At 44.0% G+C, this 23,259-nt stretch overlaps 1 protein-coding gene across 3 annotated transcripts in view; it reads right to left on the bottom strand.

Annotated features, from left to right (window-relative positions):
• ralgps2 (Ral GEF with PH domain and SH3 binding motif 2) overlaps nt 1-23,259 on the bottom strand; it is a 413,674-nt gene that overhangs the window by 159,598 nt on the left and 230,817 nt on the right. For all 3 annotated transcript variants that reach the window (XM_067990774.1, XM_067990772.1, XM_067990773.1), the window contains one exon: nt 18,595-18,721. In XM_067990774.1, the coding sequence (XP_067846875.1) occupies nt 18,595-18,721 (127 nt within the window). The remainder of the gene's footprint in view (nt 1-18,594; nt 18,722-23,259) is intronic.

Raw genomic sequence — 23,259 nt, 5'->3', positions numbered from 1 at the left:
CCCCCTCCAAGCCAGAGGAAACCCCAACGTGGAACCGCAGCCCCAGTGCGAGGAAACACCTACCTACCGTGCACAACCCCTCAGACCAACACCTGCCAGATGGGTGCTGCGTTGATATCCTCGGAGGACGAACAGCATGACCAGCCTCAGCAGCCTCGCAGTCCACGCCGTCCGCCTCAGAGACGTGCATCCCCACAACACGGTGCTGTGGCATATCCACCTGCACAGCAGGATGCGTCGCAGGAGGCACTACCCTCCGCACAGGGTCTACAGCCCGAGGCTCAGCTTCATGGACCTCTCTGAGCAGCAGTGCATACGTAGGCTCAGAGCAGCAGTGCATACGTAGGCTCAGAGCAGCAGTGCATACGTAGGCTCAGAGTCACTCGCCAGGTAGTCGCCGACATCTGCAGCCTCCTTAATGACGAGCTGCTCCCGGATGGACCAAGCAGCATCTTCTTACTCGCCGTCAAAGTCACCACTGCCCTCAACTTCTTCGCCTCCGGATCCTTCCAGGGTGCCACGGGGGACATCACCGGGGTCTCTCAGTCGTCTGCACACAAGTGCATAAGGCAGGTCACCGATGGGCTGTTCCGCAGGGCCTCGACCTACATCAACGTCGCCATGGATGAGCGCAGCCAGACGGAGAGGGCGGTGGGATTCCATGATGTGGCTGGCTTCCCACGGGTGCAGGGTGTAATCGATGGCACCCACATCGCAATACGGGCACCTCCACATGAGCCAGGGCTGTTCATCAACAGGAAAGGGTATCACTCCATGAACGCCCAGCTCATTTGTGACCACCGCCAGAGATTCCTACACGTGTGCGCCAGATACCCTGGCAGCTGCCACGGTGCCTTCGTCCTCAGGGGGTACACCGTCCCGCCCCTCTTCCACGCACCCAACACCGGCAACGGCTGGCTCCTCGGCGACAAGGGAGATCCCCTGCACACGTGGCTTATGACACCTCTGAGGAACCCCATTACCGAGCCGCATCGTCGATATAATGACAGCCACATTGCTACCAGGCCATAGGGCTGCTCAAGATCCGCTTCAGGTGCCTTGATCGTTCCGGGGGAGTGCTCCAATACACGCCACTCCGAGTGGGACGAATTATAATTGTCTGCTGTGCCCTGCACAACATGGCACTACAGAGAGGGGTGCCGCTGGAGGAGGCCCCATGCACGCCTGCCACCCATATTGAGGACAACAATGAGGAGGAGGAGGAGGAAGAGGAGGAGTACGAGCAGGAGGAGGAGGAACGACCACCGGCTCACCTGCGTGCTCGTCAGGCCAGGGAGGCACTCATATGCCAACGGGTCTCCTAACATCACACTGTGTGAGGCGTTCACACGTCATAACGTGCGCAGACGAGGGTCGATACAGGCTCCCTCCACAGAAGAGTGGTGCCTGTACACCTGCACCCACTGTATTATGCCCAATGGGTGGGACGGGGTGGTCGTCGTGATGATGAGGCGCACGGAAGGGACATACTGCACCAGCCGCAGAATTATGGACAAGAGGTGGCAGCATTGGTGAGAAAGAGTGACTTTATTTCGTGTTGCCATTCAAAGACAGGAAATAAAACGATAACAAATAGACAAACACCCTGGTGCAATCCCTGTGTGCTCACGGAACTTTGGGTTTTCGTTTCCTGGTACCCCTACGTGGTGCTACCCCTGTGGCTCCAGCAGAGGTGGTGGCAGGTTGCTCCTGTTCATGCCCTGACCTGGTAGATGCTTTGGGCCGACGCCCCCTGTGTTTCGGTGCCCATGAGGGCACCTCCACAGCCTTCCAGGCTGCAACCGGGGACATCCCCGGTGTCTCTCAGTCGTCTGCGCAGATGAGCCCTGCAAATACACCTACACCCTCTCTGCAGTGACACACTGGGTGGCATCAGTGGTGGGTCCTCATAGGGATACCCAGGAGCGGGCATTATTGCACAAACCGGACAGGACTCGCAAAGACATGGCACTAGTGGAGCCAATATAATGTGTGATGTGAGTTGTTATTTAATTCAATAGAAGTACGAACCATGACAAACCCTCAAACACCCTTGTGCATCCCCTTCATGCTCACGGCACGTTTGCCTTACGCTGCCTACTGCACATATGTGATGCATGCCCTGTGGCTGCAGCACAGGTGGTGGCAGGTTGAGTGAGGCTGGCCGTGAGAGAAATGCACGAGAGGGTGAGTATGGGATAGAGCCATGACATTGTATGAGGATTGGGTTGCGTGGTAGTGGCGGGGTGAGTACTCGCGAGGTGAGTAGGTGCAGGTAGGATAAGGATGAGGTTTGAGTGGGTATGAGGGGTGATGTGACAGAGTAGTGTTGGCAGTGCCGAAGGAGATGTGAGGTGGGGGCAGTGTTGTGGCAGGCGGAGTGTAGGGGAACGACTACGTGTTCTCACTGTGGCTGACCTACTGAGGTCATTGCTGCGCCACCTGCACTGTATGCAGGTGGGCGATATGTTGGTGGCGCAGCTGACCCCCTCGGCCACCTCAGGCCAGGCCTTCTTGGTGGCAGAGGCAGGCCGCTTCCTCCCGGCCGCTGGGGGGAAGATCTCTGTCCTCCCCCTCCTCTTCACCCCATCTAATGATACCTGGACTGAGGCATCATTAAACTTGGAGCAGCCTTCCCCCTGGGCTGCTCCATGCTGTAAGTTTTACTGTTTGTTGCAGCATCTGTCAGTGGAGGACTGCCCCTTTAAATAGAGCGCCTCCAGCTGACAGATCGCACTGCGCATGCGCAGCCCGCCCAACGCGCAGATCAGCTGCGCGGAACCCGGAGGAGCAGGTAAGTGGCTCCAATTAGTGGATTGCCTGCTACGATCGCGCGGGCAACCCACTAATTTCACCGGGCGCATTTGGAACGTGCCCGCAGGCCTACCCGCCGGGAACCCGCACCCCTGGTAAAATCGGGCCCTTGGCCTCCGCAGTCTTCTGTGGTGGAGAATTCCACAGGTTCACCACCCTCTGAGTGAAGAAATTTCTCCTCATCTCAGTCCTAAATGTCCTACCCCGTATCCTGAGACTGTGACCCCTCGTTCTGGACACCCCCCGGCCAGGAGAAACATTCTCCCTGCATCCAGTCTGTCAAGCCCTGTCAGAATTTTATACGTTTCAATGAGATCCCTTCTCATTCTTCTAAACGCGAGTGAATACAGGCCGAGTTGACCCAATCTCTCCTCATACGACAGTCCTGCCATCACAGGGATCAGTCTGGTGAACCTTCGCTGCACTCCCTCTATGGTAAGACCACCAAAACTGCACACAATACTCCAGGTGTGGTCTCACCAAGGCCCTGTATAACTGCAGTAAGACATCCTTGCTCCTATCCTCAAATCCTCTTGCAATGAAGGCCAACATACCATTTGCCTTCCTAACTGCTTGCTGCACTTGCATGTTTGCTTTCAGTACCTGCATGTTTGCTTTCGGTGACTGATGGACAAGGACACCGAGGTCCCTTTGTACATCAACATTCCCCAATCTATTTAAATAATACTCTGCCTTTCTGTGTTTCCTTCTGAAGTGGATAACTTCACATTTATCCACATTATACTGCATCTGCCATGTATTTGCCTACTCACTCAACTTGTCTAAATCGCCTTGAAGCCTCTTTGCATCCTCCTCACAACTCACGATCCCACCTAGTTTTGTGTCGTCAGCAAACTTGGAAATATTACATTTGGTTCCCTCATCCAAATCATTGAACAGCTGATCCTCGCGATACCCCACTAGTCACTGCCTGTTACCCCGAAAAAGACCCATTTATTCCTACTCTCTGTTTCCTGTCTGTTAACCAATTTTCAATCCATGCAAGTGCATTACCACCAATCCCATGTGCTTCAATTTTGCACACTAACCTCTTATGTGGGACTTTATCAAAGGCCTTCTGAAAATCCAAATAAACCACATCCACTGGTTCTCCCATATCTATTCTACCAGTTACATCCTCAAAAAACTCCAGTAGGTTTGTCAAACAAGATTTCCCTTTCATAAATCCATATTGACTTTGTCTAATCCCATTGATATTTTCGAAGTGTCCTGTTATCACATCCTTTACAATGGACTCTAGCATTTTTCCTACGATTGATGTTAGGCTAATCGGTCTGTAGTTCCCTGTTTTCTCGCTCCCTTTCTTAAAAAAAAAAGTGGGGTTACATTTGCCACCCTCCAATCTGCAGGAACTGTTCCATAATCTATAGAATTTTGGAAGATGACAACGAATGCATCCACTATTAACATGGCTACCTCTTTTAGTACTCGAGGATGCAGATGATCAGGTCCTGGGGATTTATTGGCTGTCAGTCCCAATAATTTCTCCAGCACTATCTTTTTACTAATACTAATTTCCTTTAATTCCTCCTTCTTACTAGTTCCTTGGTTCCCTAGCATTTCTGGGAAGTTATTTGTGTCCTCTTCTGTGAAGACAGAACCAAAGTATTTGTTTAATTGCTCTGCCATTTCCCTGATCCCCCATTATAAATTCTCCCGTTTCTGACTGTAAGGGACCTACATTTGTCTTCACTAATCTTTTTCTTTTTACACTGGGCATTGTGCAATGAGAAAAGATTAATTAACAATCTTGTTGTGTGGGGTCCCTTAGGGAAGAGCAACCATAACATGATAGAATTCCTCATTAAGATGAAGAGTGGAGTCGTTGAATCAGAAACTAGGGTTCTGAATCTAAATAAAGGAAATTACGAAAGTATGAGGTGCGAGTTGGCGATGATAGATTGGGGAACTTTACTAAAAGGGATGACGGTGGATAGGCAATGGCTAATATTAAAAGAACGTGTGCAGCAATTACAACAATTATTCATTCCTGTCTGGTGCAAAAATAAAACAGGAAAGGTGGCTCAACCGTGGCTTATAAAAGAAATTAGGGATAGGACTAGATCCAAAGAGGAGACACATAAAATTGCCAGAAAAAGCGACAAGCCTGAGGATTGGGAGCAGTTCAGAACTCAGCAAAGGAGGACAGAGATTGATTAAGAGGGGAAAAATAGAGTATGAGAGTAAACTAGCAGGGAACATAAAAACTGACTGTAAAAGCTTCTATAAATATGTCAAGAGAAAAAGATTAGTGAAGACAAATGGAGGTCCCTTACAGTCAGAAATGGGGAACAAAGAAATGGCAGAACAATTAAACACATACTTTGGTTCGGTCTTCACAAAGGAGGACACAAATAACCTCCCAGAAATGTTAGAGAATCAAGGGTCTAGTGAGAGGGAGGAACTGAAGGAAACCAGTATTAGTAAAAAAAAGTGCTAGGGAAATTAATGGGGCTAAAGGCTGACAAATCCCCAGGGCCTGATAATCTTCATCCCAGAGTACGAAAGGAAGTAGCCCTGGAAATAGTGGATGCATTGGTGATCATCTTCCAAAATTCTATAGACTCCGGAACAGTTCCTACAGATTGGAGGGTGGCAAATGTAACCTCACTATTTAAAAAAGGAGGGAGAGAAAACAGGGAACTACAAACCAGTTAGCCTAACATCAGTAGTGGGAAAAATGCTAGAGTCTATTACAAAAGATGTGACAACAGAGCACTTGGAAGGCATTAACGGGATCGGACAAAGTCGGCATGGGTTTATGAAAGGGAAATCATGCTCAACAAATCTACTGGAGTTTTTTTTTTGAGGATGTAACTAGTAGAATAGATATAGAGGAGAACCAGTGAATGTGGTGTACTTGGATTTTCCGAAGGCTTTTAATAAGGTCCCACACAAGAGGTTAGTGTGCAAAATTAAAGCACATGGGATTGGGGGGAATATACTGGCATGGATTGAGAATTGGTTGACACACAGGAAACAGAGAGTAGGAATAAACGGGTCTTTTTCCGGGTGGCAGGCAGTGACTAGTGGGGTACCGCGGGGATCAGTGCTTGGGCCTCAGCTATTCACAATATTTATCAATGATTTAGATGAGGGAACTAAATGTAACATTTCCAAGTTTGCTGATGACACAAAGCTGGGGTGGAATGTGAGCTGTGAGGAGGATGCAAAGAGGCTCCAATGTGATTTCGACAAGTTCGGTGAGTGTGCAAGAACATGGCAGATGCAGCATAACGTGGATAAATGTGAGGTTATCCACTTTGGTTGTAAAAACAGAAAGGCAGATTATTATATGAATGGTGATAGATTGGGAAAAGGGGAGGTGCAACGAGACCTGGGTGTCCTTGTACACCAGTTGCTGAAAGCAAGCATTCAGGTGCAGCAAGCAGTTAGGAAGGCGAATGGTATTTTGGCCTTCATTGCAAGAGGATTTGAGTGCAGGAGCAGGGCTGTCTTACTGCAGTTATACAGGGCCTTGGTGAGACCACATCTGGAGTATTGTGCACAGTTTTGGTCTCCTTATCTGAGGAAGGATGTCCTTGCCATGGAGGGAGTGCAACAAAGGTTTACCAGACTGATTCCTGGGATGGCAGGACAGACCTATGAGGAGAGATTGGGTCGACTGGGCTTATATTCACTAAGGTTTAGAAGAATGAGAGGTGATCTCATCGAAACATATAAAATTCTAACAGGACTAGACAGACTAGATGCAGGGAGGATGTTCCCGATGGCTGGGGAGTCCAGAACCAGGGGTCACATAGAAACATAGAAAATAGGAGCACGAGTAGGCCATTCGGCCCTTCAGGTCTGCTCCGTCATTCGAAATGATCATGGCTGATCGTCTAACTCAGTACCCTGTTTGTGCTTTTTCCCCATATCCCTTGATCCCTTTAGCATTAAGAAATATATCTATCTCCTTCTTGAATACATCTAATGACTTGGCCTCCACTGCCTTCTGTGGTAGAGAATTCCACAGGCTCACCACCCTCTGAGTGAAGAAATTTCTCCTAATCTCGGTTCTAAATGGCATACCCTGTATCCTGAGACTGACCCCTGAAGGCTGCCAGGGCTTGAAAATTGCAGCTCTGAGGAGAGATTGGATCGGCTGGGGTTGTTTTCCTTGGAGTAGAGGAGGCTGAGGGGAGACTTGATTGAGGTGTACAAAATTATGAGGGGCCTAGATAGTGTAGACAGGAATAACCTGTTTCCCCTAGCGGAGAGCTCAAGAACTAGAGGACATAGATTTAAGCTGATTGGCGGAAGGATCAGAGGGGACATGAGGAAAAACTTTTTTACCCAGAGGGTGGTGGGTGTATGGAATTCGCTGCCCGAATTGGTGGTAAAGCCAAGGACCCTCAACTCTTTTAAAAAGTACCTGGACCTGCACCTAAAGTGCGATAAGCTGCAGGGCTATGGACCGGATGCTGGAAGGTGGGATTGGAATGGGCACCTGGTTGTTCTTCGAGCCGGCGCAGACACGATGGGCCGAATGGCCCCCTTCTGTGCTGTATCTTTTCTATAGTTCTATGGTTTTGAAACTAATAAATTGTGAATGACAAAGTCACCACAGCAATCCAACAACAGGAATAATAAAAGACAATGCTGTGCGTTACCCATTAAGACAACATTTGAGGATTTCAGTACTCGCATCAGAAATATCTTCACAGAACCAAAACATACTCAACTTTTCTACTTGTCTCAGCTTTCTTGGTGTGATCTTATTGTACTTGTATGGGGAACAGACTACAAATTAACCAGCTGGAGGGTATTCTATTGCAGCTACTTTCTTGTATTCAGAGGAGCAATATTGCTAGAGTTGTAAATGCTACACCGTGTTCTGAAGACCATACCACAAATATACTTTTTTAAACAGCTGGTGTACATAGGTGCAGGACTATCCTATTGGAAATACTTCGCAACCACTTGCAAAACTGCTGTAAGGAAGGTACGAGTTCAACCTAGATTAATCCACCTCTGATTTTCTCTCACTAATGGAGGAAATGCTTTGCCTCTAACTTGCCACCTCAGTTATACCAACTGAGATCAGCAACCTGTCATGTTGAGAATTGTAGAGGTCAACCGACACCTACCACAAATGCATTGTCACCAGTCAAGTGCACACTACTTGCTTAAATACTTGAGAGAAATTATAAAAGGTGCACAAACTAAGCTTGGAAAAAAAAAAAATTCATTAAAAAAAGGGTTTCAGCAACGATTAAAAAGATAACATTTTCTGTATATTAAGAAAACGAGAAAGGTCAGGGATGACAAAGTTCAGGGATGAGCAAAGGCTGCCTTTTAGCATATTGGAGCTCATCCTTCAAGTACCAAGTTGCCCTGTACAGCATTCAGCTTTTGTCCCAACTAACCTGCCTGGAAAATTATTCCAAACATTTATTATTCTTTGAGTCGAAAAGTACTTCCCAATATGTTTTTAAAATTTACTTTTCACTAATTTCTATATGTCCTCTGGCCATACTTTCCTGGCTTAATTTCAGGTAACATTTTGGGCACATATCTTTACCATTGAATATTTTAATATAACGTGATAAGCCTCCCCAATCTACCTAGTTTCTAAATTGTAAGCCTGATCTTCTCCCAATGTCTTTGTAATTACCTTATAATTGGGATCAGTTTGTTACCATTCCCTCTATATTTTGCAATGCATCCTTCATGGTGACCAACATAGTACTCTGAAGCTTCAGTATAACTTCTGGAGACTGACATATTATTGTTGTGGCTTTATAACCGAGCATTCTGGCTGTACGTGGCATTCTATCGGCTTTTGCAATGAAAGGAACAAGTCTATTCTGACAATTGGGTCTTTTTCTATGTTTCCTGCTGTGAATTAAATTCCAATCGCTGTATATTTATGATCTCCCATTTTCTCAACATGTTTTTAATTCATGTATCGATTTCATTTTTCACATGTAGATGTCTCGTGGCACTGCTGACAATCAACAGAGCATTCATTGCCTGAGTTGTTCACTATTTATTTCAGTGACGCTGAACATGTCTTGAAATCTCCTACGAACCACACTTGATTTTTTTGTCTCGCAGATATGTCTCAAAATCTGTGTGTAGATCTATTTGACTGCCCAATTCCATAATCGACTGAAATCCTCTTGCAAATCATCAACTACAGACTTGATCTCTATTATTCGCCCTATTTTGCTGCTGTGCAAATTTGACAACCATACACTTATTTTCTATATTCAAAGCATTGACATAGATTAAACAAAAAATGGGGTTTAAGTACAGACCCCTGTGGGATTCCATTCACCACCACCCCAGCATGACATTGTACCTATTCTTCAGCCAGCTTCCAAACTAGTGACACGATCTACTCTGGATTCCTGTAGTTTTTAAGTTCAATTAGAAATCTTGTGTGTAGAACTTTGTCAAAAGCTTTCTGTAAAAAATAAACCGTCATACATAATGCTGCAATCTACTTTGACTGGCAAAAGGTGGGAAGTGGTGTTCCACAGGGATTGGTGCTGGGAACACTGTTGTTCACAATTTATATTAACAATTTGTATTTCAGATTCCCAAATCCAATTTCAAAATTTGCGGACGACACGAAATTGGGGGCTGTAGTTGATACAAAGGAAGAATGTACCAAAATGCAAGAGGATATTAATAAGCTTGCAGAATGGGCGTGCACTTGACAAATGAATTTCGATATAGATAAGTGTGAGGTGGTGCATTTTGTTAGGAAGAATAAGGAAGCCACATATTGCTTGGATAATAAGTCCCAACGGAATAGAGGAGCGAAGGGATCTTGGGGTATAGATACACAAATCACTAAAAGCAGCGATGCAGGTTAACAATGCCATTAAAAAAGGCAAACCAAGCACTTGGGTTCATTTCTAGAGGGATAGAATGCAAAAGCAAAGGAGTTATGTTAAACTTGTATAGAACCTTGGTTAGACCACACTTGGATACTGTACACAGTTCTGGTCTCCATATTATAGAAAGGATATAGAGGCATTGGAGAGGGTGCAAAAAAGATTCACAAGGATGATACCAGAACTGAGAGGATATCCTTATCAGGAAAGGCTGAATAGGTTAGAACTGGAAGAATGAGGGTTGACCTGATAGAGGTCTTTAAGATAATGCTAGGATTTGATGGGGTAAATGAAGAGAAAATGTTCCCACTTGGGGAGGAGTCCGAAACCAGAGATCATAAATATAAAATACTCACCCATAGTGAATTTTGGAGAAATTTATTTACCCAAAGAGTGGTAAGAATGTGGAACATGCTACCACAAGGAATACTTGAGGCAAATAGCATAGATGCATGTAAGGGGAAGCTGGATAAGCACATGAGGGACAAAGGAATAGAAGGGTGTCTTGATAGGATTAGATGAAGTAGGGAGGAAGGAGGCTCGTGTGGAGCATGAACGCCGGCGTAGACCAGTTGGGTCGATTGGTCCGTTTCTGTACTGTACTTTCGATGTAACTCGATGTACTGACACCATCCTCAAAGCAATCAACATAGTTGGTAAGGTAGGATCTTCCCCCTCTAAATCTAGGTTGACTCTTCCTCACAACATTATTGCTTTAATCTTACAGCAGCTTGCATTATAACTACCTTCTACTGATGTTAGGCTAATGGACCTGCAGTTGCACTCCTCCAATTCTAGCCTCTTGCGCATCCCCGATTTTTATCGCTGCACCATTGGTGGCCATGACTTCGGCTGTCTAGGCCCTTCCCTTCCTAAACCACTTCGCCTCTCCACCTCTTTCTCCTCCTTTAAGACGTTCCTTAAAACCTACCTCTTCCCTGTCCTAATATTTCCTTATGGGGCTCGGTGTCAAATTTTGTTTGATAATGCTCCTGTGAAAGATTTTGGGATGTTTTACTATGTTAAAGGAACGATATAAATGCAAGTTGTTGTTGTTTTATCCCATTTTAGCACATTGCTGCTGTCGACCCAGACTTTGGCCCCTCTTTTCACCTGAAGACGATGTACAGCTCGCGTTCCTTCAGTGCCATTTTAATTGTTGCATTCATCCATTTTCAAGACTGGGTTACGACAAAAATTGGATAGCAAGTTAATATTATCCTCACAGGTGAATATTTCTCCAAAGTATTAACTTAATATTTCACTTACACCATTTTATCTTTTAATTGTTCTATTTGTTCATTTTGGAAACTGCTGGTTTAGCTTACATTTATTTTTCTTGAATATATACTTTGTTTGCATACTCAACATTATGTTGCTTTATTTCCTCAATCAAATATCTTTCAGATTATCTTTCTTGCTTAAAGATATTCAGTTGAGGAAAAATGCAGATGCCAGGAAATCTTTCACTTACACCAGGATTACACCTGACTTAAATTAAGCTTGTAGAAAAAAGGCTATTACCTGCATGACTTGTCAAACTAGGAAGTGGTTGAGTTTGTAAGACAGTGACTATCCACAAACTTTGTCTGAAATATCAGCTTTAACTGAAGCGGAAACAAAAACCTGAGCCCCGCTGCTAAGCTGCAAGCTGTTCTTAAATCAATTCTGGTGTTGTGCCCAGATGCACCCTGAGGACCAGGGACACCAGTGGTGCTTGGCTGCTCTATGGTACCATAAGCATCTTGGGACCAAGCTGACCCTTGTGTCAGAACATCTGCTCCAATGGAAATAGTCTCAGTATCTCAAGTGTGACCTCATAACTATAGTTGCTCATCTCTGGAATCATCCTGGTGAATCCAGCCTGTATACACTTGCTTTGATTTCCTTTCCATAAGGGGTGCCCAAAACACACTGCTCTAACTGTGGCTTAACCACTGTGAAAATTTCTCATAATCTCTTCGTTTTTGTACTCAAAGCCCTTATTTATACAATCCAGAACACTCCTGGCCATTTTTATGGCTTTATCTATCTGCACTCGTACTTTCAAGAGATAATATATTTGGACCCCCAGGTGGCTCTGCTCACCCACAGCCTTCAGCATCTTTCCAATGAGTGTATACTCTCATTCCTCGTTTGTCCTCCCAAATTGCATACCTCACACTTCTCTGCATTAAATATTATCAGCCACCTGTCTGCCTATTCTGCCAACCTGTCCATGTTCTCCGAGAATCATAGGAAGGTCACAGCACGGAAGGAGGCCATTCAGCCCATCGGGTCCATGCCGGCTCTATGCAAGATCAATCCAGCTCATCCCACTCCCCGGCCCTGCCCAAATTTTTTTCTTTCAAGTATTTATCCAGTTACCTTTTGAAGGCCATGATCGAATCTGCCTCCACCATCCCCTCTGGGAGTGCATCCAGATCCTAACCACTCGCTGTATAAAAAAGTTTTTCCTCATGTTACCTTTGGTTCTTTTGCCAATCACCTTAAATCTATGTCCTCTGGTTCTTGACCCTTCCCCCAATGGGAACAGTTTCTCTCCATTGAATCTGTCTAGACCTTTCATGATTTTGAATATCTCCATCAAATCTCCTCTCAACCTTCTTTGTTCCAAGGAGAACAACCCCAGCTTCTCCAGTCTATCCACATAAGTCCCTCGTCCCTGGAATCATTCTAGTAAATCTCTTCTGCACCCTCTCGATGGCCTTCACATCCTTCCTAAAGTGCAGTGCCCAGAACTGGACACAATACTCCAGGTGTGGCCGAACAAGTGTTTTATAAAGGTTCACCATTACTTCCTTGCTTTATGCCTATGCCTCTATTTATAAAGCCCTGGATCCCGTATGCTTTTTTAACTGCTTTCTCAAACTGCCCTGCCACCTTCAACGATTTGTGCACATGTACATCCAGATATCTCTGTTCCTATACTCCTTATAGAATTGAGCCCTTCAGTTTATATTGCCTCTCCTCATTCTTCCTACCGAAATGTATCACCGTGCATTTTTCTGCGTTAAATTTCATCTGCCACGTGACTGCCCATGCCACCAGCCTGAATAGATCCTCCTAAAGTCTATCACTATCCTCCTCACTGTTTACTACCCTTCCAAGTTTTGTATCATCAGCAAATTTGGAAATTGTGCCCTGCACACACAAGTCCAAGTCATTAATAAATATCATGTAGTGGTCCTAGTACCGACCCCTGGGAAACACCACTGTATACCTCCTTCCAAACTGAAAAACAACTGTTCACTACTACACTCTGCTTCCTGTTACTTAGCCAATTCTGCATCCATGTTGCTTCTGCCCCTTTTATTCCACGGGCTTCAATCTTGATGACAAGCCTATCAAGCGGCACTTTATCAAACGCCTTTTGAAAGTCCATATACATATCATCAACTGCATTGCCCTCATCTATCCACTTTGTTACCTCAACAAAAAACTCGATGAAGTTAGTTAAACACGATTTGCCTCAACAAATCCGTGCTGGCTTTCCCTAATCAATCCACACTTGTCCAAGTGACTGCTAATTCTGTCCCGGATTATCGTTTCTAAAAGTTTCCCCACCACCGAGGTTAAACTGACTGGCCTATAGTTGCTGGGTTTATCCGTACACCTTTTTTTTTTGAACAAGGGTGTAACATTTGCAATTCTCCAATCCTCTGGCACCACCCCCGTATCTAAGGATGTTTGGAAGATTATGGCCAATACCTTCACAATTTCCACCCTTACTTCCTTTAGCAACCTAGGATGCATTCCACCCGGACCGGGCAACTTATCTACTTTAAGTACAGCTTGCCTTTCCACTACCTACACTATCAATTTTTAGCCCATCCAGTATCACAACTATATATTCCTTTACTGAGACTCTGGCAGCATCTTCTTCCTTGGTGAAGACGGATGCAAAGTACTCATTTAGTACCTCAGCCATGCCCTCTACCTCCATGAGTAGATCTCCTTTTTGGTCCCGAATCGGCCCCACCCCTCCTATTCTCCCCATTTACTGGCTTGTCGAAGACTTTTGGATTCCCTTTTATATTGGCCGTCGGTCTATTCTCATACTCTCTCTCTTTGCCCCTCTTATTTCCTTTCTCACTTCCCCTCTGAACTTTCTATATTCAGCCCAGTTCTCTCTTGTGTTATCAACCTGACATCCGTTATACGCCCCTTTTTCTGCTTCATCCGACTCTTGATCTCTTTTGTCATCTAGGAAGCTCTGGCTTTAGTTGCCCTACCTTTCTCCCTTGTGGGAATGTACCTAGACTGTACCCGAACCATCTCCTCCTTTAAAGGCCGCCCATCGTTCAATTACAGTTTTGCCTGCCAATCTTTAATTCCAATTTACCCGTGCCAGATCTGTTCTCATCCCACTGAAATTGGCCCTCCACTGTGGTCCGTGTCCTTTTCCATAGCTATTCTAAACCTTATGATACTATGATCGATGTTCTCTAAACGATTCCTGATTTTTTTCTTACAGTCTTCCTCACTATTTACCAAACTCCAACTTGTGTGTTATTAGCAAATCTCAATATCATGTAGCCTATGCCCAAATCCAAATCATCTTTGTACAATGAAGATAAAAGTGGACCCAATGTTGGCCTTAAGGTACATCACTTCCAACTCTTCTCCAATCTGAGCAATCCCCACCCATTAATTGCTATTTATTTTTGCTCAGTTAAGTCCCTTTGTGATTGTTCTCTTTGCCTGGATTTACTTTCTACTTTAGGTTATTCTGTCTTCTCCTGACCACCCATCACATTCTGCTTATCTATATTTCAAGTCTTAGCTGTTCTCTCCTCCATACCTAGTTTAAATGAACCCGGAACAATTTTGTTTATTCTCTTAAGTAGTGAGGGAAAGCAGCAAGTAACAATGGAATATCCTACCACTGTAAGGCACTGTAAGGCCACATGATGCGAACATAATTTTCCTGATACTGACAAATGGCCTATCGCAAATCTATTGAATTATGGTACAAAACGGTGCTCAGAATTGTGCTGCGAGAAGCAGTCTATGTCAGGGCTGACTGAATCAAGATAACACAACCAACGCAACATCAACAAACTTTACTTGTTCCTCAAGTAAATGACAAACTCTTGAGCCAGCCCGTGACAAACTCTTATGGGTTCTGTAATATATGAATAGAAAAAAATGACCACTTCAATGTTTTTCAGATTTAAGTTCATAATTCAAACACTTATTTTCCTTTACTGTTGCCAGACTACTCTCACTGTGTAAACTCTTAAGACATTCCTTTGGTTTTGTCACTCGCTGTATTTCTGAATTCATCTGTGTATAAGCCTGGCCAGCATCCGACTCCACATAGCCCTCCAGGCTCATGGTCCCGACTGATGATTAATAGCTTTCTTGACTAATTCTTATGGGATTGCCTGTTTGTCTGGATATCAGTGGTACAGCCTAGAATACAAGTAGCTCTAAATACTTCTTCGTGAAGTCATTACTCAGTTGCCACCGCACGGTAAAACAATCAGTCTACTACTAAAAATCAAAATGACCAGAAACTGAGACAACACGGATAAGAGTTCAAAATCCTGAGAAAGCGGTTGAAACATTATTTCCAGGAATGTGTTTGTACATGTCAGGAACACATGGGCAGGAAGAAATCTCAAATGCACAAAAAATGAGAAAAACATTTGAAACAAAGAAGTTTCATCAGGTTTTGTGTGATACACACTGCCTAATTTTTTGTTTTTGATGTTTTGTTCTGAAGGTAGGTCAGCATTTAACTGTTTTGATGAAAGGTCATCAACCTGAAATGTTAACTCTGTTTCTTTCTTCACAGATACTGCCTGACCTGCTGAGTGTTTCCAGCATTTTCTGTTTTTAATTCAGATTTCCAGCATCTGCAGTATTTTGCTTTTATTTTAATTGTTCTTCGCTTGCAGATTGGAAGGTTGCAAATTTCAGGCTGCAGGCCAGGAATCAGACTGAAATGGATTACATGTTCAAACAACTACTTTCATTTGCAGTGTCATCAGAAAAACTTCATAAATTCTAGTCTAATCTGGTATGAAGGACCCTTCTTGTATTATAGGTTTATTACACAAAAAGCAGAGTTGAAAATAGGGAAGTCTAATGTTTACTGTGTGCCTAACAACAAATATGTGTGGTCACTCACAGTGATCTAAACTTGTGTCAAGGACCGAACTGATTCCAAATCTAACTGGATTGTGAATGCCTCCTCCAAGAAGCATCACTCCTCAGTAAGGTCGGGCCCATACTCCATATTCAGACTGCATTTATACTATAACTGCAGCATTGGCGCAGAAAGAAACCGTTTAGCCCAAATTTGTTAAGATTTTTCCAATAAACTTATCTTAATAAATCAAAAGCAGCAATCTTTCAATCTTTACACTTGTATTACATTTATGTTGGTCATCTGATAAACAGCAGAATCGGAATTAGATTCCAATATTCCAGAGTCCTGCACCCATGCTTATCATCAGCTTGTTTGATGACTAGCCAACTGGTCACCGTAGAATGAAGTGCATAATAAAAAGGTTCAACTCAAATTTTCTTTTCCCACACAACTACAATTCTAGTGGGCGCCCATTTGTCATGCAACACAGGCTGGCAATACAGTGGTAAAAAGATTACTGTATGCATCTCCTTCACCCCAGCAACAGAGGAGACCACACATGACTTTCTCTTAAGAGTGAAAATTAACATTTTTGTGTTGTGCAAACAACTGAGATGTTCTGAATTAAACTAAAAGGGAAGCTGGATAAGTACATGAAGGAGAAAGGAACAGAGGATATGTTGATAGGATGATATAAAGTAGGGTGGGAGGAGGCCTTCATGAAGCACAAACACCGGTACAGACCAGTTGGGCCAAATGGCCTGTTTCTGTGCTGTAAATTCTATTTAATTCTATGTAAAACACTGTCCTCAATGTTTCACAAGTAAGTGTAACGAATAAGCAAAAAAACCTGTAAGGAATCATTAATTATGGATAAAACTGTCTTTAAGCAAAATGGAATAATGTAGAATAAATGGACAGAACTCTTGCTAAAAACATATTTTTTCTCGTGCCCAATGTGAAAATATGTGGCCATGAGCAAGCCCACTCTCCTTAGGAAGCAAAGCATAATCTCACACACAACGTAATCTGGGTGAGCAATATGTCCTTTTTACCAATGAGGTACAGACTACAAATAATATGGATCATAAATGCCTGACCTCTCCAACTGATAGAAAAATAACACCCTGACAGGCAAAACAAATCAACCAACAAACTATCATATTTATTAAGATATAAAATTAAGTAGAAGCAAATGCAAACATGGCAGATTTCACTAGTTTAAGCTTAATTGCAAGCTTAGTGCAATTCAGTGTCTCCTTGAAAAAACTAAAAGTCTAGAAGCCTATACCAGCTCTTCGTAGTACTTGAAACAATTTTCCTCCTTGATGAATCACTTTTATTTTTACGTGAGAAAAACAAGCTCATGAAGTTTTCTGTAGGCTTCCAACCATATACCAGTACTACAAAAAGGTAACTGAAGAACCTAGTCAACCAACTTGTGTCATGTGCTGCTCCCCCCTTTCAAGTCGAAACAGTGCCAAAGGAAGATAAAATGGTTCCTTTCACAAGACGACAAAACGGTCAACAAAAGTAGGGTTCAAAGGCATCATGCCAGTCTGTCAGGAAACTAGCTCAAACCATATACCCACTTTTAGGATAAAGCCAAACTGTGGGACAACGACAAACGTCACTTTGACAGATGCAAATCAGTGACCACCTGGTGATCAACATTAATTATTCCCACTGCCTGGGAGAACTCACCAGTTCACCCAAAGAGAGGTGACCTTTGAAATGGCATTTGCCTGCAAGCCAGACATGTACTCCTCCATTTTCCCAAATTACAGTGAAACAAAGAAACTGAGAGAATGTCTTGCAGCATACAGTTGCAGTAACCAACTAAAGTGGTCATAATACAGGCCAGACACATATTCTCCTTAAATGTGTTAAAAATATAGTCTTCTATCATTCAAAACAAAACAGAGCCTTGATCCATCCCAAAGGGTAATTAGCACCTCTACAAATTTCTAATTGCAGCATAAATTATCTTTAATTGTTAATCTGGAATGTCAGTCAGTTTTGATGCATTAACATCCTGCGGTTGAAAAAATCATATGTTTAAGTGGTTTCTTTTTTAGATTCAGCATTGTATCAGTGATTGAATTGTTTGAGATACACAAACAATAGATTGAGATAGATTGTTCGACTATAAAGAGGCTAATCCAAGTTTAACATGCTCAATTTTATGTCTTTTTTCTCCACACATTCTTTGAAAACCCTCATACCAACTCTCAGCAGAGTTGTGCTGACAATCACATCCCAGGTTTTTATAAATGCTTCTCTGAACTCAACCAGCAGGCTGTGCTGACAGGTGGGCTGAGTCCTCTAACTCCCCCCTCTATTGGGAAGCAAGTACAAAGCATCGCTGTTGGTATTTCCCACAATCATCGGGAAATAGTGGGCATAAACTTTATACATCACCTCAGTGGATAAGACCATTCTAATAATTTCTCTCATTTTCATTAACACAGAATTTAACACTATTTCTGAATATTACAATGTTGGAAACAAATAATCTTAAGTAATGGACATATGATCGAGTTAAATGAGTTGCAAAAACAATGGTTGGCAATTAACTTGTATAATGAACTGCTCGATGACCGTAAGTGTATTTGATATGACACAAATCTCCACTCTATAAACATGAATTTTAAAAACATTTTCAAACATAACCAAACAAATTTAACAGGGTCAGACAGCAATTAATAGTAATTTTCTATTTTACCCACCGACTAATTTGTCCAAGCATCCAACAACAGTTTTTGGATGAAACACTGCTTCTGAAGAATACAAAACAGCAATCCTTACCTAAATATGGAATACATGGAGTCATCTTCAAACTATTAACGTAATCCCTGAGCCTCTTGTAATTGTCTTCTTTAGACACCAGATATTCTAATTTTTCAAATGTTGTTTTATCTTTCCTGCTCAAAAGCTGCAAAAACAAAATTATATAAAATGAACATACTGTATAAAGGTATTTAACAGTTAGCAGCAATGAAAGAACATAAATAGTAGCAATATTATGATGAAATCTTTGCGAGCTGCAGGTGAATTCAGTACCCTGGTAATGCCTTTTACAGACCAAACTGATATCACAATGTCAATACTTGCTGAATGTTCTGTTCCCCAATTAAAAGCTGATGCCTATGAAAACACATCTATACTCCATTCACAAACTTAATTTCTGGTTAATTCCAGAGCTTCAACACATAATCCAGACTGACACCTCATTGCAGTACTGAGTGGGTGCTGCATTGTCAGAGATGCTGTCTTTTGGATGTTCAAGCAGATGTAAAATATTCTGTGGTACTATTCGAACGGTCAGGGTCTATTAAAGATGCTTAACTTCCATATCTTCTTTGGACCACAGTGATCTACATCACTTCTCAAAACCTCATCACTTGCATGATCCTATCTGTAGTTTGGAATAAATATACCCAAGACAAGTTTCCATGTTATCCAAGATAGTCAACATGTGTCTACTATTTTTTGTCATCCTTCCACTGGAGCTTCCTGCATTACCGGGGGCATCAGTGACCTCAAATCACAGGCAGGGGAGGAAGAAGATGGCAGTGTGTCTTCCTGTCTTCATCCTCACCTCCGTCAAAAGGTAGAACTGTGGGTTGAGTTGGGTGGGTTCTCGAAACCATGCCCAGGAAACTATTCAGGCTCTGCTGATGCTTTCTAAGATAGCCTCCAATTGCTAGCCAAAAGTCTTCCGTAGGAAATATAGCTGCAAAGACTTTGTTTGGAGGCACCTGGGAAACTATCAAATTCTCATTTTTGCATGTCTGCACAGCAGGGTGACGTGAATGACTCTTCTGGACCGTGCAGTGAGGATGTCCATGGTGGAGCAACAGTAAGGTTGTTTGTTAACATTTTGCTGCATCAGCTGTGGGCTGTCTTTGATTACCACAGAGGCTTGTGCTCCAGCTTGAATGATATGGTGGTTCATGTACAAATTTCATTAATTATGATATTCTCCTTGACAAGATACCCTAAGAAAACAATTTTTTTGCTGCAATTATCCAGCTCTTTCGACTTTTTAATCCCCCATGACATTTGGACACCTGGCCCTGCACAAGGATTTTTTGGTATTTGGTCTCTATGAAAATCTACCACAGGCTGCATGAAGAGAAGTTTGTTGGTCACGATGGGAACTCTGAAAAATACGTGTTCCCAAATGTGCCATTGGCAAGTTTCCCCATGTCATTTCAGTGGCAGACCATATTGGAGGTGGGAGATGGAATACTGTGAAAGCCTGATGCAAGGATACCTTCCTCTAGCCTGAAATGCAGCCTGTGTTGATGCCTGGACTGTTCAGATTATGAAGCCCCAGTTTCACAAACAAATGAGATGCAACTGAATCCTTGGGCAAACAAACTCCAAGAAATAGTCCTTGCTGATTTCTCTGACTGCACCCACTTCACCTCCTTCTCAGTCAGTTATGCTGGAAAAATCTACTCAAGCCAGTGGCCACAGCCAGTCTGCCCAAGGTAGCACTCTATAGGCCAATACAGAAACTTGATCAGAAGTTGAGAAAGTTGCACTGAACTTTCAAAGCTTTTCCAAAAAGATTACGAGAAATGTATGGTACAAAAATATTTGAAAAATACTTAAAAAGTTAATAGCAATCAAAATGCTTTGCAATGGGAGAAAAGGAACTAAGGCCTTATATACAATCATCTTGGCGTGGAACAGCCATCCCCAAATTTATTTGGTGGCTGAACAAATTAGCACAAATTTGGGTTCAGAATCTGGACTATTTCCACAACTCTCACATAAAAACAGTGAAGAAATTACTCAGAATCTGAGCTAGGCTTTTATTTGTTACCAGTTTCTCACTCTCAGTCCCCTCCTTTGCCATCACAATACAAATAAGAGGGGGAAGAGGTTACAATATATTTATCTAATCGCTCTGACTGGGATTCATATCTCAAGGGTACGGTAGAATAGCGGTTATGTTACTGGACTAGTAATCCAGAGGCCTGGACAAATAATCCAGAGTCATGATTTCAAATCCTGCCACGGCAGCTGGCGAATTTAAATTCAATTCATTAAAAATTAAATCTGGAATTAAAATACTAGTATCAGTAATGGTGGCTATGAAAGTACCGGATTGTCGTAAAAACCCATCTGGTTCACTAATGTCCTTTAGGGGAGGAAACCTGCCGTCCTTACCCGGTCTGGCCTATATGTGACTCCAGACCCACAGCAATGTGGTTGATTCTTAACTGTCCTCTGAAATGGCCTAGCAAGCCACTCAGTTGTACAATCTCGCTAAAAAAAGTCACAAGAAGAATAAAACCGGACGGACCACCCGGCATCAGACCACTAGGCACCGGACATGACAAAGGCAAACCAAGCCCAGTCGACCCTGCAAGGTCCTCCTCACTAACATGTGGGGACTTGTGTCAAAGTTGGGAGAGCTGTCCCACAGACTAGTCAAGCAACTGCCTAACATAGCCATACTCACAGAATCATAGCTTTCAGCCAACGTCCCAGGCTCTTCCATCACCATCCCTGGGTATGTCCTGTCCCACCGGCAGGACAGACCCACCAGAGGTGGCGGTACAGTGATACACAGTCAGGAGGGAGTGGCCCTGGGAGTCCTCAACATTGACTCTGGACCCCATGAAATCTCATGGCATCAGGTCAAACATGGGCAAGGAAACCTCCTGCTGATTACCATCTACCGCCCTCAGTGAATCAGTCCTCCTCCATGTTGAACACCACTTGGAGGAAGCACTGAGGGTAGCAAGGGCACAGAATGTACTCTGGGTGGGGGACTTCAACGTCCATCACCAAAAGTGGCTCGGTAGCACCACTACTGACCGAGCTGGCCGAGTCCTGAAGGACATAGCTGCCAGACTGGCCTGCGGAAGGTAGTGAGCGAACCAACACGAGGGAAAAACTTACTTGACCTCGTCCTCATCAATCTACCTGTCGCAAATGCATCTGTCCACGACAGTATTGGTAGGACTGACCACCGCACAGTCCTCGTGGAGACGGAGTCCCGTCTTCGCACTGAGGACACCATCCAACGTGTTGCATGGCACTACCACCGTGCTAAATGGGATCGATTCAGAACAAATCTAGCAGCTCAAAACTGGGCATCCATGAGGCGCTGTGGGCCACCAGCAGCAGAATTGTATTCCAGCACAATCTGTAACCTCATGGCCCGGCATATTTCTCACTCTACCATTACCAACAAGCCAGGGGATCAACCCTGGTTCAATGAGGAGTGTAGAAGAGCATGCCAGGAGCAGCACCAGGCGTACCGAAAAATGAGGTGCCAACCTGGTGAAGCTACAACTCAGGACTACATGCATGCTAAACAGCAGAAGCAACATGCTATAGACAGAGCTGAGCGATTCCACAACCAACGGATCAGATCAAAGCTCTGCAGTCCTGCCACATCCAGTCGTGAATGGTGGTGGACAATTAAACAACTAACGGGAGGAGGAGGCTCTGCAAACATCCCCATCCTCAATGATGGCAGAGTCCAGCACGTGAGTGCAAAAGACAAGGCTGAAGAGTTTGCAATCATCTTCAACCAGAAGTGCCGAGTAGATGATCCATCTCGGCCTCCTCCCGAGGTTCCCACCATCACAGAAGCCAGTCTTCAGCCAATTCGATTCACTCCACGTGATATCAAGAAACGGCTGAGTGCACTGGATACAGCAAAGGCTATGGGCCCCGACAACATCCTGGCTGTAGTGCTGAAGACTTGTGCTCCAGAACTAGCTGCACCTCTAGCCAAGCAGTTCCAGTACAGCTACAACACTGGCATCTACCCGACAATGTGGAAAATTGCCCAGGTATGTCCTGTCCACAAAAAGCAGGACAAATCCAATCCGACCAATTACCGCACCATCAGTCTACTCTCAATAATCAGCAAAGTGATGGAAGGCGTCATCGACAGTGCTATCAAGCGGCACTTACTCACCAATAACCTGCTCACCGATGCTCAGTTTGGGTTCCACCAGGACCACTCGGCGCCAGGCCTCATTACAGCCTTGGTCCAAACATGGACAAAAGAGCTGAATTCCAGAGGTGTGGTGAGAGTGACTGCCCTTGACATCAAGGCAGCATTTGACAGAGTGTGGCACCAAGGAGCCCTAGTAAAATTTAAGTCAATGGCAATCAGGGGGGAAAGCTCTCCAGTGGCTGGAGTCATACCTAGCACAAAGGAAGATGGTAGTGGTTGTTGCAGGCCAATCATCTCAACCCCAGGGCATTGCTGCAGGAGTTCTTCAGGGCAGTGTCTTAGGCCCAACCATCTTCATCAATGACCTTCCCTCCATCATAAGGTCAGAAATGGGGATGTTCACTGATGATTGCACAGTGTTCAGTTCCATTCGCAACCCCTCAGATAATGAAGCAGTCCGAGCCCGCATGCAGCAACACCTGGACAACAGCCAGGCTTGGGATCATAAGTGGCAAGTAACATTCACGCCAGACAAGTGC

The sequence above is a fragment of the Heptranchias perlo genome, chromosome 9 (genome assembly GCF_035084215.1).
Source record: "Heptranchias perlo isolate sHepPer1 chromosome 9, sHepPer1.hap1, whole genome shotgun sequence".
In the NCBI taxonomy this organism is placed as follows: Eukaryota; Metazoa; Chordata; class Chondrichthyes; order Hexanchiformes; family Hexanchidae; genus Heptranchias; species Heptranchias perlo.
Note: the sequence above shows the minus strand (reverse complement) of the source record. Positions and strands in the feature narration are given on the sequence as shown.